Source organism: Strix aluco, chromosome 14 (genome assembly GCF_031877795.1).
Source record: "Strix aluco isolate bStrAlu1 chromosome 14, bStrAlu1.hap1, whole genome shotgun sequence".
Classification (NCBI taxonomy): Eukaryota; Metazoa; Chordata; class Aves; order Strigiformes; family Strigidae; genus Strix; species Strix aluco.
Genome location: NC_133944.1, coordinates 23,052,838 through 23,071,113, shown reverse-complemented (window position 1 = coordinate 23,071,113; position 18,276 = coordinate 23,052,838). Strand labels below are relative to the sequence as shown.

Genomic DNA, 18,276 nt, shown 5'->3' with positions numbered 1-18,276 from the left:
TAGGTCAATTAAAACACAAGATTCACAAAGATATGTATGATCTTTTTTTTTAAATAAAGTTCTACAATTTTGAGAAAGAACAACCTTTTTAAAGGGTGTTTACTGATCTGCAGAGAGTAGGAGCAGGAACAGAAAACAACATGAGGGCGAGTTAATTAATGCCATGGTGCATTTAAATTTGGTCAGGCACTGCATACACATAGAACTATGAATGAAAACGAAAAAAGAAACAATATAAATGAACCAGAGATGCCCAGAATAAACACAAAATGAGTATTTCTCAGATTATTTTCCTATGATGAAATTTTATATACACTGAACACATGATATTGATTCTATATGGGAAAAATTCTTACACTAAAAATGTGAAAGCTTAAGTTCAAAGGAAATCCTTTTGTTTTATTATAAGCCGCCCAAATTTCTTACCAATTTCTTTAGTATGACCTTCATTTGGACTTAAATTTAAAAAAATAATCAGAAGCTATTTTGAAAATAGCATATGGTACAACACAGTAAGAGCAGATCCGAGAATAAAACAACCAGTTTCAACCAGTCTCAGGACAATTTCTCCAGTATGAGATTTCCTTCATTACTTTTTTTTTTTTTAAATGGGGATGGGTACCTTGTATTAATTAGCCTTGTCCCGTGGACTGAATAGTTACTAGTGGCTGGAGTGCACTTAACTTATCCTGGAGTGCATCTTTCAGTTTTGTTTTGAAGGAACAAGGGTAGCAAAACTGAAGATGTAAATAAAAGTACAGCAAGTGGTGACAACCAGGAGAGTCACTTAAAAAAAAAAATACACCCCACTTCCAAAAATAAGAGACTCAGGTAGACAAATCCAAAACACCCCGACTTACAAAGGCCAAAAGTCTTAAATCTATTGTAATGTGTATCTTTTTCTTGGCAGTATATGTTTATTACCAACCACTATTCCAAGCTCCACAATATTCTTCACCACGCAGATGAGCTCTCGAGTGGTGAGGAATTCTTCTAAAAATCCATTCTGCACAAATGGATCACTAACTCCAGAGCTGAACCAACACACTGACCCGCTTTGCTCTCATTTCTTCCATTACGCAGCACTAAAGCCTGCAATTTCTAAACATACTGATAACCTCTTAGGATGTGGAAGACAGATACAAATTACATTTTTAGGTCAAAACCTAGTTAAGTCGGCAACAACAAGGCTACCCAAGAAAAGTTACTGGAGCGGTTCTCAGGTTGCTTTGTCCCCTCAGATCCTACTGAATCTCAGATTTTTGGCATCGCTAACTGCTCTCAAGTAACCTGCATTTAAGCAACAGGACACTTCCCTAGATGCTCCAGTGCATTGTGCTCAAAATACGTTTGTAGGGTTCACTCTGCCTGGGGAGGCAGAGAAAGCAGTGGTGGGATCACAGCCCTCCTCCTGCAGCCACCCCAGGTCAGAGGCTCTCTCTGCTTCGATCTTTCACATCCCTTTGTATTTTGGGGAGATTAACAGCTTCCCTCTTGATTTATTGTGAGTGAGCTTCTGGAGGCCTCTACTTCAGACTACCACTGGACTCCTCTGCAATACACTTTCTTTAGAAGAAGTCACTTGCCTTTGATTTCAGGTAGCTTCCTCCATTACCACCAAGACAACTTCTGTAGATGCTCTCATCCCATCGTATTCCAGGGCGTTAATAACCACAGCACACACATCACAGCCTCCTTAACGTATCACTGGCAACAAACCAGACACAGCTAGAAGGCATTTGACCCAGAAATTTCCCAAGATAGGATTCTCCTCCACCACCCACGTTTCAGTTTTCCTCATTACACCCTTCCATAGCCCAGACACTACCGCTACTAGCACACAGTCCTTCCAATAATAGCTAATAGCTCTTCTGAGTCCAGGTCCCTTTGGTCCCTTGACCATCTGGACTATAAGGTATCAGATAGGTAACAGGAAAACAAGCATATGCTTTCACTGACGTTTGTTTTTCAATGCTATGTGACTGAATGAAACAAAGCTCAGTGCAAAAAAAATAATCCAGTCAAGTTCCAGTACCATCCAACTCATCACCAAAAGTTATCCAGCCATCATCTTCAAACAACTTGAAAAAAAAGGCAGACAGATAAAAAACTAGAGACACAGCCAGCCAAGCTAGCTTCAGACCAGTATGCCCTAGCAAGATGCTTCTTCATAAAAACAGTCTCCATGATCAGCTGGATAACTGTTAATTGGAGGGAATGCTCAGTCTTTAATTAAGGTTTTCAGCACATATCTTAGGTGAGAGTAATATTTGTTTCTATGAAAAGTAATCTCAGACCACTGTTACCCACGCCTTTCTGTAGAATAAAGTTTCACAGAGAGGTTGTTTCAACCTGCACTACCTGTCTGATCAACTGGGCAACAGAACAGATCCAAGCTAATAACAACCCCAAAATCAGGCAGTGCCCCCCACCCATTATTATTAACTCAATTACACGACCCAGTTCACATGCAGCCCCACAAACTGGTTTGCTAAGGTAAATGGGAGGGTACCAGAAGTCTAAGCAAGTTTGTGGACAGGAACTGGCACAGCCAGCTGAAGGACTGCATGTGTAACAAAGTCCTGGGGGTGTTTCTGTTTTGGGGCAATGCACATTTATTCATTAAAACAAAAAGAACAACCAACAAACAGTATCAACCCTCTATTTTCCTTAACCTGACATACAAAAATTAATGCTCTATAGTCTATGCAGGTGCTAAGTGATGTGTTTATGAAATTCCTTATGGGTACCACAGTTATCTATATACAAATCACACACCAAAATGAAGATTTGGGTACTATTCAATCTGGGTTATACTTACTGCACAAATAAAATTAAATTCCTGACAAGTCAAACCTCCTAGCTTGCAAGGGGAAAGGTTTAAACGTGGAGTGGCAAGCAAAGTTGGGTTATATCTCTTCACTGAATAACTCCAGCAGGACATGGTATATAGGTGGTATAGACACCACCAATCTAGCAGAAGTAACATTAACAGATCCAAACTGCCATTAAAAGTATTAAATGTTGAACCAAGTATATATTTTTGTACCACTTTAAATTACTCAAGTAATCACTTTTATCCCAAAACTCTAACAAACAGTACTCAAAGGTTTCTATGGTGCTTAACCCTGAAGAGGACCCAACAAAATGCAAACAGAAAATACAAGGAAAATGGGCAAGAAAAAGAGGTCTATAAGCAATGATCATGTAAAAGCAAGGACTCAGACCCCTAAGAAAAATCACAAGGCTTCCTTCAGCCATTCTTGACTAATTTGAGTTGTTTAACTAGAAACCTTCATGGCCTCAAGTTCTCCATGAAGAGCCACAGCAACACTAAGAACAAAACAGGGCTCAAGTGGAAGGTAAATGAATGTCTGCATGCTTCTTTACAGCATTAAGCCTTCCTTATGGATAATAACAGAGGTAGGAACAGAATTCAGGTTTCTTTATGGTGCTCCAAAGTTTCCTACGCACTCCACAGGCATTGACCGTGAGCAGCTTTCCTTCAACCTGACACGCACTGAGCACAACAGCCTGCCCCATACCCTGATGTCAGCTCGCTCAGCCTTAGCACATTAAACCTATACTGTCAGTAGCTTGGCTTGCCACTGCTTTCTCGTCTTTTTTTCCACCCATCTGCCTTTCTAATGTGTCAACAGGTTGCAATAAGGATAGACTACATAATTAAAATTACATCTAAACTAAAAGCAAAACTTTGATTTGCTCTATTTCCTCAACACAGCAAATAAAGTAAAAAAAGTTACATCTAAGGTATATTTACTAAAGAGACAAGAAAGTGCAAGTACCATTGTGTAAGACTTTACTAAGACACTATAGGAAAATCCCACGTGTCACTTTGGTCAATTATTTTTAAGACTAGTTCTGGAAGAGCTTTGCAGCAGGACAAATACTATAAGGTATTTTAAGACAGAGCTTGATCAGCTGACAAATAGTTAAACAAACTTAATAGAAATTACTTCTAAAGATAGAAAATCAAGCTGGGTGTCCAAAATGCTGATTTAGCCAGGAGTATTTGAAAGCAAACTGAATCACTATTTGTTTGCCATGTACTGTTCATATATTTAATCCCATACTTGAGGACTTTTGCTGGTTGCTCTAGAAGCCAAGGGGGAAGGCGCTTCTCCCAGTTAACCATCTAGCTTCTTCCCCTCCCCTTTCTGCTTAAGCCTTAGAAATTGTGAAAGCCTGGCAAGGATTTTCCTTTGCCCTTGTTTGCAGTGTGGGATAAGAGCCACTTCCTGGACTTGCTCTGAATTTTAATGTTTTCTTTTACGATAGGAGTAAAACACTGGTGCTTGTGATGCATCCAGTGGTCGGAGTCCAGAAAAGATCAAAAAGAGTTGTCACAAATCAAGAAAACATGACAAACAGGGACAGGGTAAAGAGCCAGGGATGTTTGGTCTAGAGAGAAGACCACAAAAAAGCGATAAAAGTCTTCGTGTACACTGCTACAGAGAGGAAAGAAAGTAATTATTCTCCACCTCTACGTGATCCAACAGTAATGGACTTCGACTACATGGAATATTCAGCTTAGTCATCAGGAAAAGTTTCCAACACAAGGACAGCGTTGGAGGAAGTTGCCAGAAAGATAATGAAAGACTGGTTTAGACACACACCTGTCAGGCGGGACTGATGCATAATTGAATTAGCTTCAGATCAGATGATTTGGTGAGGTCTCATCTTCTATAATTATTATATTTGCCACTGGGACTAAATCCTTTAGCACAGGTCCTTCATTTGTCATTGGAGTCATAGAAAGTGACAACCCAAAGCATAAGCTGATACAGGGAAATGAAGTTCTTTAAACACATCTGAAGTAGAAAGATCCCCTAGCAATCACAGAAAAAAAAAAAAAAAACACAAACAAAAAACCCCAAACAAAACTGGCTTGAAGGAACATCTGGAGGTCTCTAACCAAACTTCCCACTCCTAGCAGGGTTAACTTAAAAGTTGGATCAGACCTCCTAGAGCCTTGTCCAATTGAGATTTGACAATCTCTGAGGATAAAGCCTCCACAGCAACCCATCCTCAAGTCTGACAATGAATATCTTATTTCCCATGATAACTTTGTCACAACTAGTGCCCATTGCCTCTCTTCCTCGTACTGTGCACCTCTGAGAAGAGTCTGGGTCCATGATCTCTGCAAGCTCCTTTAGATAGTGAAAGGCTGCTAGTAGACCCCTTCTTTGCCTCTTCTGTAGGCTGAAGAAGCCCCGTTCCTCTAGTTTCTCACTGGTTCCTACAATACAACATCTATCCAGCCTCCCTGCTCTGGTCGCCCCTGGAAGGGAGCACACCTGCCTGAAAAACCCATGTGAACATCCCTAAGGGAGAAACCAGTATCTTTTTCTTCTCAAAAGAAGAGGAAGACAGATTCCTCAATAGCCTTGCTCCCCTGTTTGCATCTCCTCTGATAACGTGCAAGATAAATGGAGAAGAAATAAAGTCCTATCTACAAATGTCAATAGAAATCTATCAGCAAGAGGAGAATGCAAAGGAAAGGAAGGGATCTCCAAACAAAGCTAAAATGGAAAGCCTGTTTATTGTGTTGGTGGCTTATGGAGGAGGATGGATGGCTTTCACAGAGGAGAGGAGCATGCAGAAGTCTTCATTCCCATTGCTCATTTTTATTTTACCTACATGTCTACAGAAACAGATCACTCACAAGGACCTTTGCTGAACAGACATGGGCCAGTTGGACAAACTGTTTCTGGTTTTGCTGACCTGGCTTAAAGCATTACAGTCCCAGAAGCCAAACCCCAATACAGAGCAGGTTTCTTCCACCAAATTCTGCTGGTTTATCTGGCTGCACTTTAATTCAAGTCCATAAAACATTCTTGAATGTGAAAGCTTGTTCTTTTCACAGGGAGTTTGAAGCAGATAGTGAATAAGCCAAGCAGTATCTTTTCATCTGAAAAGTAAGGTGAAAAAATAATCAAAGTTTCATAAAACAAAACCATGGTGAGTGAAAGCTGGCACACCATTTAACATGTGCAATGCTGCATAGCAGGGCAAGTCAGTTATTAACCAGAGGGTGTTTAAAGTCTCTAAAAGTGATTGGTCAGATCCTATCTATGCTGTTTCAGAAACTGAAGCAGGGTATGCCTAAGGGTATGGTTTCACAACATTTTAGGTTGAATTAAGACCTTGCTGCTACCATAGAGAATCATCCCTCCTTCCCTCTCTGCCTGTTCCTGCTGGATTACCCTCAAAGAGGTAGAACAAATGAAACGTTATCTCTCAACAGCATGAAGGGCTTGAACCAATGCAGAACATCACATGCGGGGAGAATCATCTCCAGCATGTACGTCTCATCCATATTAAAGAGAGGAACAGCAATCTGCTCCATTTTATGAAGGTTAGGTGAAAACTGTAGCAAACCACCAATGCATTTTCAGCTGGGCTCAGAAAAACTTATTGGATTAAGGGCTAAATAATAATTAAAAAAAGGATGTTTCTGATGTTACACTCAAGACACAAAGGTAAGAGCATTACTCCATAAGTACTGAAGGAACCAGCCTGCCAAAACCCCAACACAGCAGAAAAGCAGGCAAGTGCCTGCCAGGCCTGAAAGCTGGCCTGGCCTGGCCAGGGAGGTGACAAGTGCCAGAGCCAGGGGCTTGCACAAGGGAAGAAGAGGGACTGTGCAGCTGTAGGTGCAGGGGAGGAAGGGTCGGGTTTCTCTCCTTTGATGACAGTGAGTTAGATCAGTTCAGCTAACATGTAATTTCATCCTCAGATACCAAAATACTGAGCACACATGAAATAAAGTTGTATCTGGGGAAAAAAGGTGAACAGCCATTTCAATAAAATGTCTGTGAAGAGAACAGACATTTCAATAAAAGCCACTAGTTTAAAGCAGAATGTTTATCAGTGTTCATAATGTCTTTTAAAAATTTAAAAAATAACCATAAAAAAAAATCATCAAGATACATTAGGGTCACAGAAGTTGGTACTTCAATATAAAAACCCACAATAATTCCAGACCTGCTGATTGAATTTCAAAGCACAGCCCACAGAAGCCTTGAGTTGAACAGAGACGGGGCACTCTCCTTTTAAAAGCAGTCTCTGTTCGCAGTGCAGAGAAGGGTAGTTTAAGGAAATGCTCAGGTTGCTCCAACCACACTTCCAACCTTCAGAGAAAGCTCAGCACTACCCCAATCAGCACCGAGCTGGGCTGAAGCCAAAATAAATTTGGCATAAAGCAGAAATGCCCCGAATTTGAACTGGATACGACCAAAGCATTTGTTCTTGGGGCAGGGGGAGCAGTCAGAGACAGAACCCAGCAGCAAGATTGATCCCCACTGAAAGTGGGAACAAGGAAGGGACCAACTCTGGCTCCCATACCAGGCTTTCGGCTCCCAAACCACTACTTGTAGTGGGTCACATACTGTCCTGCCAACACACTTAGCAAAAATTGATCTGTTAAAGCAGAAGTAACTTAGAAAGGGTCTAAGGAGACAAACTTGGCAAGGTTTCAGGTCACAAAAAGTTAAAATTACATTTTGATGTGAAGCCAAGTCAACACTCCAACGTCTGTCACTTCTTTGTGAGCTCCTGCTTACTCTGTGCTGTGAAGGACCTGATAACGGTTAAGCCTGATATATGTTTCTCACTTCAGTTACTTAAGCAATATACTATAAAAAAATAAATCAGACTCATTCTCCAAAAGCCAGGAAGATAATTACTGAGCTGTAATACAGAGCCATTCAGTTCATTTTACACTGATGATGGGAGGTTGACCTAACCATGCCTGCAGAATCACTCTTGGCAGCATAATCTGCACGTGATCAAACAGGTTCATGGGATCAAATTTGTACAATTCATTGTTAAATAAGCACTATCTGAAGTCTCAAGTTCAGTTTATGTTTTATTTCACTCAGAAAATAATTCCACATTCGCCACATACACTCTAGAAATAATAGTAGTATACAGGCACTTTGATTCAAACTGGCCACAAAATACTGCCCATGTAGCTCTTGGCCTTTAAAGTCATTTATCAGAAGTGGTTTGGCTAGTTTTTAGTCTCTAAAGGGGAAAAAAAAAAAAAGAAAAGAAATTATGTTGGCTGTTCAATTTCAGGACAGCACACCTATGACATTCAGTACGTATCATCTCACGTTAGTATTCAACTGTGGGTTTTATGTATATCTGTATCCCTGTATCTGTGCTATAATCCCGGGAGAATCCTAGGCTAAGCAATAACCCAACTAACAGTCTACAAGTCAATCTCGTCCATCTTTCCATTGCACAAGCCAAAGAGCCGTTTCCTGAACAGAACATGCTCCCTTTAACACCCAAACACTTCCATCTTGGGAAGAGATGATGGGACTAGACCCATGCGTAGTCTTGCCCATGCACACAACCCACATGGATTGGGAGGACTGGGGGCAGAGAGAGTAGAAGTCTCAAAACTCATCTTGATCAAGACATTCCCTACATTTTTGCAACCAACTATCACTTGAGAAAACTGACAGTGTCCTGCCTTCCTCCTTCCCTGAGCTAGTTCCGAGTGGACAAAGACCTGTGACCTTAATTCTCTCTCCAATGTGTATATGCTGTAGTTGTCATGACAATTATTAACAAATACAGTTTGCAGTAAGATGCAAATTCTTTAAGACACAGGTGTCACTGAAACCGTTCTCCCAAAACCAGAGTTATCGTACAAGTGCAGAATAACTAAGGAGGTAAGGGACCTCCAGAAGTCACCTAGTTCAACCCCTGCCCAAAGGGGGTCTAATTAGATCAGGTTGGTCAACGCCACATCCAGCTGAGTCCTAAATATCTCAAAATATTAGAGGTTGCACAAGCTCTCTAGCCAGATCTGAAATTACTAGAGAAAAATAGATGCAAGGAAGGTTGTGCCCCCATCAGACCAACAGATCTTAGGACTTGCTTCTGACAGTGGCCAAAAGACAACTCTCAAGCTCAAACATGATTGAAGCGGTACCTGGAAAGTCTGCCTACAACTGTTAACCGTGGTTGTGATTTATGAACGGCCCACACGCTGCTGACGTTGTCACTAAAACAATGTTTATTGTTTCACTGGTGATATTTTAATTGAACTAGTTAACTAATGCAACTAGCCTACAATTCCAAGTTTCTTCTTTATCAATGCAAAAGGCCCCAAATGCTCCCTCATGCATTTTAAGATCTCCACACATCTCTTCAGTAACAAGACAAAGCAGCTGTTCCATTGCAAAATTCAGCAGCTGCTTTACAATTAAAAGAATGGGCACCAGAAAGTTGGTTATTTTCTGAAATCATCCAAGGCCACTGGCTGTCTTGGTCTCCTTTTCATTTTCTTGCTGAGACTCCATCTGCAGTCTTAGCAGACTTTCAGAAACATAGCTATAGAAATATACAGTTCAGAAATTGATAACAGAGCTACAGAATCCCATATTTTGCTAACAGAACAGTCAAGGATTTTGCTCCAATGCTGCATCATATTCAATTGAAGGTTATAAGGAGAAAAACAAGCACGTTCCACACTCTGAATATGCAAGTTATCAGTGAAGATGAAAGCAAAATCCTCACTGAGAAGTGAATTCACAAGGGTCTTATTGCAAACCCAGTGGAAGCTTTTCCTTTTGTTAGGACATTCACAAAACGTTCTCCTTTGGAGCTACCAAGATGCATACACACCAAGATGAACACACATTTCAGCTTTAAAACAACTCCACCAGAAGTAAATCACACCCAAGACCAAAAAAAGCCCCCACCCCTGGGAACCAGCTGTCATCCATTCTGGCACTTGAACGTTTACTTTCCACCAAACACAGACAATTCTAGTTTCAAAGCCAGCTGAAAGAATTCCTGCTACAGAAGTCACTATGCTAATCCAAATCTACAAATCATAATTTGACCTAATGAATTAGATATTGTTAAGAAATATTACTATTTATTTTTAAAAAGAAGCTACTTAACCAACTTAGAAGCCAACCTAAAAACCAAACATTTCAAACAAAGGAAACAACAACGTTAACTGGAAATACCACTCTATTACATTTTCTAGATTTCAGTGTGGAGAGGGAAAGAATAGAGGAGAGACAATATGACAGGCCAATTTTCCCATCATTTTCAGATTCTTTCATGCAAATTTGTCAAGTGGGATATACAGATTAAATGTCAAATTATTTTGCTACTTATTTTTCAGACGCAAAGAGCTTGCACGTCTGAAAGCTCATCAGCATGTCTGAAAGCTCATCATCTTACTCATTACTTTAATATTAATTTCTATTATCTGCTAAAATCATCATGGCTACATTAACAATACTAGTAACTCAGTTTAGGATAATAATAGTTTGAAACTTCCAAACATAAGACACAGTGACAACATTTTATCAATAGAAACACACATTCATTAATTCACATTACATACATTAAAATCTTTGACACAGACTGCAAGTCAAAACAAACCTTAACAGTGACTTACCAGGAAGCCTGTTCATGTTGACCCCTTGAGCAGAAAGTCCTATTCCCATGTACCTTCAAAAAAAAAAAAACCCCAAATAAAATATCAGTCAAGCACAGTATAGCCAAGCCACAAGATTTACTGCAGCAGAAATACAGCAGGAAAAAAAAAAAAACACCAAACCACACCACAAAAAAAAAACCCTCACCGATTCACAAATTGTTTAAGGTAAGAATGTTGAAATCACTAAAGATTTCCTGTTACTTTTTTAGTCTTTTCTTCAATCCAAGATAAAATGTCAGTCTGCTTTAGTGACCGACAGCCTTCCAATACACAACTACAGCTACTTTTTAGCTCTTAATTGGTAGGAAAAGGACTGGAAAACACTCAGCAATTAAATTTCTGGGTTGTGGGTGGTGGTTTTTTTTCCATATGTCAGAAAAAAACGTATAGGTGATTAACAGGAGAGTAAAAAAAATACTTAAGTGCAGATATAGTATATGAGAACAGATGTCTCCAGGAATAGCTGGTAGTGGATGCACAGGACAGGGCAAACAATTGTACTTTCCAAGAACATTCTTTCGTTGTCCAACATACATTTTACACAATTTCCTAAGCAAAAGGTGGTCCTTCTGTATTTCACAGCCCAAGAGATTTTCCTCCACTAACCTGATTGCTTTCAGGACCTTTGTACGCTCTCTGAAAAGGCAACACGCTGCAGCTCCACCATTCAATTACTGTCCAAGCTGGTTTGGCACGCACATTTTTAGAATTGGAAGAGAGAGTAGTAGCATTTCTCTGTTACCTTTCTCAAGGATTTTAAAGTCCTCATTCATACCCCACTCCCCAACGGTCTCTTCTCAAGGTTGACTACTTGCAGTCTATTCAGTTGTTCCTATCATGGAAGCTCATCTGTTACCGAAAAACTCGGAATAAAACTTATCAACACCAATTTGATGTAGATAAGCAGACACTTCTTTATTGACGGCCGGGTGCGCGGGTGAATCCTTTCACCAACGACGCACACCATACACCAAAATCATACATCTTATATAGAACTCATTCATACATAGTCATTAAGTATTCATGCATAAACATAACAATTCCTGGAAATCATTATCATACTCTCCTCCTATTTCCGATTCTGCGCAGTAGAGTCCAGAAACACCTGGAAATGGGTCTGGGGTGTAATGTGAGTCGGTGGGTAATGAGTCGGTGGTCGCGATCTCCCCCTGTCGGAATTACCTATTGCCTGAGGACACTGTTTCTTGGCTTAAATTTATATGTTGCTTCAGCCGATTTCCCCATTTTCCCATTAATTTAGATTCTGACATCTCTCTGCATTCTTTCAGGTTATTAAATACCTTATAAGTAAAAGTTATATATATAAATCATCTTGAATCTTAAGCCTGTTATCTAGTTCTAAATGTTCCTACTAGGTGATTCTGACCAATTCTTTCGGCCGTGGTACAGGGCTGTACAAGGGAGTTCGTAGTAGCCTTGGTTCCTGTATAGAGTGCAAATGCAGCATATGATTTTTACTAAATATCTTCTATATTCCTATTAAAACTAAACAAATTAATACTAATCTATATTAAATCAAGAACATATCAAATCAGTAACACATCTACACTTTAATACTTTTGCTACACTTCCAGTTCCGCATCTTCTGAGCAGCAGGGGGAAACCAGAACCTCAAGCATCATTCACAACACAAATGTATGGTGATTGTTACAGACAACAGTATTACGGGTGTTCTCTGTTTTGGTTTGTATTCCTCCCCATCTTGGTCTCTCTTATTCCACTTATTTTTTGACTGCAGATGAGAACTGAGCCGATTTTTCCATGGAACCAGGACACAGAGAACTTGTCCCTGCACTGTAAGAGGCAGCTCAGAGAACATTTTTTGTGTCAAGTTTGGATTGTTTATTCTCCCCCCATGAGAATCATTTTCCATCTATCCAGCCTAAACCACATTTTTCATTTTATCATCCATAGTCAGTCCTAGATTTTACAACTCTAGTTAGCTTCCTATCATCAGTATAAAATATCATCTTACTATTAATTTCACTTCCAGGTCATTTATTAAGGTAGTGAACATCAGAGGTGTAGTACACACCCCCACAGAAATCCACTGGTGAACATCCTCAGCTGCAGGGAGGAGAGGGGACATGACATGCACATGTGGGCCATTCATTCCTCTGCCCCACTTCCTACCTGTTAGCTAATCATCTAACCAATCACTCAATCACACAAGCTCCTTCACTTTAACCCACATCTCCTTGACTTTCCTCAAGAATTTTTGAGACTGGACCTTGCCAAATGGCTTTTGCAAATCCAGGCAGACTGATCTTTATCTACGTTCAAGAGGACTGCAAGACATAGCCAGTCTTTGCAAAGGCTCTTCTCCACTGCAATATTTATGCACATACCCATTTTGTTTGTTCTATTTCTGTTAATTTGCATGGTCTGTAATTCTCTTAATGTGCCCTGGAACCACAGAAACAGCTGCCCTGCTCAGTTTGTTTTTAACAAGCTTCCATATTTTTAGGTTACTGAGTTTGGAAATTAAGTTACTGTTGGGCTCTTGTTCATGTAAAGGTATAAATCCAAAGAGGCTACAGCCAGTGTCCTGCTATTCTTTCACAGTATCAGTTTTCCTCCTGTGGCTTCCTCGACCACCTGCTCCATAAAACATTAACTATGTCTAAAAATACTGTTTCAGAATTTGACCCCAAACTTACATTTCTCCAAGCAACATGGGTTAAGTCTCCCACAGCAACCATTCCCTGCCCTTGATTCCTCCATCTCATTGTCTCCACCCTAATCAAATACCATGGAAAGGGTAATAACTGATTTTTTTTTCTTGTTTACACAGAAATTTTAATCCTTAGAGATCTATAAGTTTATCAGATCGCAGCCTATGACCTCTTTAACAAATAGCACAACATCTTCACAAACATGGCCAACTTTGTCTTTCTTGTACACTTCACATCTTTGTAGCGTGATCTTCCAGATTTTAAACACCTGAAAACCAGTTTTACCGTGCTTTAAATTAAGTCAGTGCCTTCTTTAAAAAACACACTCTAGTTCAGAAGTGCCCCAGCTTCCAGAGGATCCAAACCCCTCCTCCTCAAACCAATTCCTCAGCAACACAGCAATTCCTCCTCACCTCTCTTCCCCGTACTGGGCAAAGCACAATACTGTGAAAAGGTGCGGAGAAGTTTTTTGGAGACTGGCACAGCAGAGGTCCTGGTTTTCAACTTCCTACATAATGGTTAAGAGTTTTATATAAAGAACCTTTTCTGCTCTTCCACCATGGGGACCACAATGATCACTTCATGCTCAGCAACTGGTACAAGACCCAGATGCCCTGGGAGAGCTGTGTAATTTGCGTCTACCAGCCACGATACCATTCTCCCTGGAGTCACAAACCCAGTTATCTGTATACCTGATCACTCAATTGCTAACCATTATGTGGTCTGCCTTTTCCTTTTAGTTGGCTCCTGGCCTCTTAGGGTTATCTTCAGAGGAAAATGATACACGATCATGATATGGAGAACTTATTGCTGGGTTCTAACTTCCCTTCACCCAGCTCAGTGTTTTTCTGCTGCAAGCCTAGGGCTCTTCAAGTTTCCTGGGATAAATGCTGACAAACAGGGCCTTGCCATTGTAACAGCCAGCTACAACCAAGGCCAGCCCAGGTCCTTCAGCTCTCACCATAAATTACATTATGTATAAGTTACATAACTACGCAAGCACCAGGAAAGCATTAGCGTTTGATAAAGGAAATAATAAGAAGATCACTGAACTTAGAAAAATACCCAAAAGAGACTTTGACAGAAGCCAGTCAGGAGTAAAAGATTTGAACCTCCTGATAGCATTTAAGGCAAACAAGTTTATCTCAGAAACTCTCCAGGCAGAGTACAGCTTCCAGGACATTTGGCTGGATTTCCTATTTCTCATTTAGAAGGATAAAGAGAGATTTGTGAGGGTTTCCTAGTATATACATTATTACATAGCAAATCTGATATTCTCTGCAGAAGTGCTAAATGCCTGCAGCCTGTCTACAAAAAAGAAGAGCTCAAGGCACTCTGTTTGTTGAGACAAGACAGTGAACACTCCAGTGCAATACAGCTTGGACACAGTGCCCACAGAAACACAAACAAATGCCTTGAGCGTATTTTGCACTGCTCCAAGTCCCAGGACACAAGTGCAATGACTACTTCCTGCAGATAGTAACCCTAAACTTTAGATCTGACCGGCCCCATCCTGGAGATAAGGAGGATTATCTAGCTTGGTCATGATGGAAGGAGCTCAAGGGCATTCCCTTCCCTACCACAGGCTAACCAGCTCCTCCAGCACAAACAGGGATCCCTTCACCTGCGCTCAGAGAACTGTCAGCCAAAGGTCAGCTCTGCCTGGGCATGCACTCCCTCCAAGGAGGGATTAGAGGCTGCCAAGATACAGCCTAACAAAAGCCACCCCAAACATTTCTGCTGCTACATGCCACAGAGTAGCCAGGCAAGGTACAACAGAAGAGTGGCACAGGGAGGATTCATACTAAATTGAGCCCTGCATAGTCTACAGTATGTCCTGAAATACAGAGCTATATGGTAAAGACCAGCTTTGCTTCAAAAGATACATGAACTGGGCAGAGACAAGGCAAGACTTCTAGGCATTCATCCCAAAACCTAAACTTGTAAAGAACTATAGAGATGACAGAACCTATTCTCTAACCTACCTACTCCTCAGTAACTCAGTATAAACAGCAAGAAAGACCTGTTTCATCTGAGGAGGGATACCATACTGCTAGCACCTTTGTTGCACAGAGTCCAGAGGGGAACATGTTGTTTTGTCTTTGGCCTAGGAACTCCTTTGAAATGCACCTGGATGGAGAGAAGGACAACATCATGGCAATTATCAGCTAAGACAACAGCAGTTAGTCACTATTCTGATCTTAGCTCTCAGTGAAAGTGCTCAGCTTTTTATGAACAGAGATCAACTGCTGGTCTCCACTTCCCTATTAAGTTAGCAAATATGACCTGCAAAACACCCCCACCCAAGGCCGTCCAGCATCAACAACCGCCGTGAAAAGGACAAGGAAAAATTCTGGAGCACCATAAGCAAGTTAACACTGCTTGAACACAGCGAGATTTTGATAAGGTCCTTCACCAGAAGATCTTAAAGAAATTATCTTAGTATAAAAAGAAAGTTGCCTCACAAACTAGTAACCAGTTTAAGTGATAAAAGACCAAGGTTAAGAGAAATGCTTGCAGGAACACAGACATGGGATAAAGACATCATATTACAGGCTCAGGTCAAATACCTGTGACTTGAGGAGATTTGGGAAAGCCAAGAAAAAGAAGGCGGGGGGGCAGAAGAAAGAGTTGGGGGGAAGACCACCATGATTAAACAACACAATAAAGAAGAACTACTCCCACCAACCACATTCTATGAGTGCAGGCAGCAGGTCAAGGGAAGGGATTTGGTCCTCTCTATTCAGCACCTGTGAGTATCCTATTTGGTTTTGGGATCTCCAACACAAGGAAGAGTAACAAGCTGGAGTGAGTGCAGCAAAAGACAGGGGACTCAAACCACATGATGTATGAGGACACACTGAGGGAAAGGTGTTTGTTTAGTCTTAATAACAAAAGACAAAGCGGGGATCTCATTGCTGTCCTCAGCTACCTAACGGGAGAGTACAGGGAAGGTGGAGCAAGATTTCAGACACACACCGCACCCCCCCAAATCATCATAAACAAGAGACAAGGTGTAACAACGAAGACTCCAATTAGACATTACTAAAAATATTTTAACCATGAGGGTGATCAAACTCTGGAAGAAGGGCCCAGAAATGCTGCATCTCCACTCTCAGAGACAGTAAAAACTTGACTGCACCTTGTCCTGAGGAACCTAATTAACTTTGAAGTTGGCCCTGCTTTGAGTGGGGAACCGAACCGGATGACCTACAGAGACCCTTTCCGACTTAAATTATTCAATGATATCTTGACTTCAGGATAGTTTTGCTGACAGGCAGCAAACTCTTGACTAGCAGTGCATAAAGCAGCATATCAACCAAGTTGAGAAGAGACAGAACTTCCTGAGGCACGCGCACACACCATGAGTGAAGTCCTGATCTGATCGTAACAGCTGAATGCAGCTTTATTCCTAGTCATCAAGGATCATCCAGGAAAGACCGGTTCCTGATCTGCAGAACACGCCACGATGACTGCTGCCTGGTACGTCACCAGGAGCTCTTTAGCTCTTCAGCTGAAGGGCTCCTGAACCTAGTGTCCACTTAAAGAAAAGCAAGAAGGAAGGTTCAGCTCTGATGTAGAGATCTCAAGGATAGAAGGGACTAGAAGAAAGCACAATGTGATTCATTCCTTTGGATCCTTTAAAAAAAAAAAAGCCACACATCTCTCTAATTAAGTCTTTTTAAACATCACACACCACAGTTAATGGCTCAGATGTTTCATTCTTCCTGGTGTTTTATGGATAAATAACACTGTTGTATTAACCCTTCAACAGGAACCAGATAATAATTTAAAAACAAAGATTAGCATGTGTTTTATCGACAAATTACATTGTTATTGTATTAACTCTTTGATTTGAGCCAGATAATCCTGGCTTAAATGCAAACACTTGCATTTGGGAGCCTCTAAACTTTCCTACCTTTTCAGAGCCCTTCATAAAAGTTTCTCCTGAATCACCTCTTGGTTTTACAGACTCTCCAGCTTGCTGGGAAAAATACTCTTAACATTTCAGACCTTGAGCCAGATGTCCCTCAAGTCATTTTGTTCAACCTTATTGAGATTTTTTTTTTTAAACTTAAGTTTGTTCTTTCCATTTTTCTCATCTAATAAAATTTCAACTTTTGGAGGGTGAATCCCTACCCTCTCTCACCCTCATGTCTAGTTATGTCAACTGTCAGGTCATTTTGAGTCTCTCCATTAGTTCACACACTTTTACTCTGATCCTCCAATATGATGTCTCCTTAAACAGTCTCCATACTATCTGAAAGCATTTACCTTTCTGATTGAATCTTTTTATTAACTCTTCTTAAACAAGCTTCTTCAATCTATGTAGGCTTGTTTCTGGCTTTTTTGCTGCTGGGTAGTGGGTTTTTTTATGAACACTGAAGCAGTAGGATTTGAGGGGCTTTTTATAGTGCTTCTCAAAGGATGCTAAACATGAGTACTTATGGTCAGTGATGCAGAGAAAGTTATAAACAACTGGTTTTTGTAAACATTTTCTGCACTGCTCAGAGCATGAGTCAGAAGTTACATCCCTTCTCATGAGTTCCCTGACTAGCCTCTCCAAAGCTGTCGGTGATAAAAGGAAGACTAGGGAAAATGTGGGCCCTCTCTGGAAGGAAAAGGGAGACTTGGTCACCTGGGACATGCAGAAGGCTGAGGTACTCAACGACTTTTTCACCCATCTTCACTGGCAAGTGCTCCAGCCACACCACCCAAGATACAGAAGGCAAAGGTGGGAATTGGGAGAACGAGGCACCCCCCCACTGTAGAAGATCAGGTTCAAGACCATCTAAGGAACCTGAAGGTACACCAGTCCATGGCACCTGATGAGATGCATCCGTGGGTCCTGAGGGAACTGGCAGATGAAGCGGCTAAGCCACTAGCCATAATTGAGAAGTCATGGCAGTCTGACAAAGTTCCTGCTGACTGGAAAAGAGTAACATAACCCCATTTTTAAAAATGGAAATAAAAAGGACCCAGGGAACTACAGGCCAGTCAGTCTCACCTCTGTGCCCAGCAAGATTATGGAGGGGATCCTCCTGGAAACTCTGCTAGATCACATGGAAGATAAGGAGGTGA

At 40.9% G+C, this 18,276-nt stretch overlaps 1 protein-coding gene across 2 annotated transcripts in view; it reads right to left on the bottom strand.

The window, feature by feature from the left end:
• Window positions 1-18,276, bottom strand: part of RANBP10 (RAN binding protein 10) — an 83,107-nt gene that overhangs the window by 48,176 nt on the left and 16,655 nt on the right. For both annotated transcript variants that reach the window (XM_074840005.1, XM_074840006.1), the window contains exon 3: window positions 10,457-10,509. In XM_074840005.1, coding sequence (XP_074696106.1) covers window positions 10,457-10,509 — 53 coding nt within the window. The remainder of the gene's footprint in view (window positions 1-10,456; window positions 10,510-18,276) is intronic.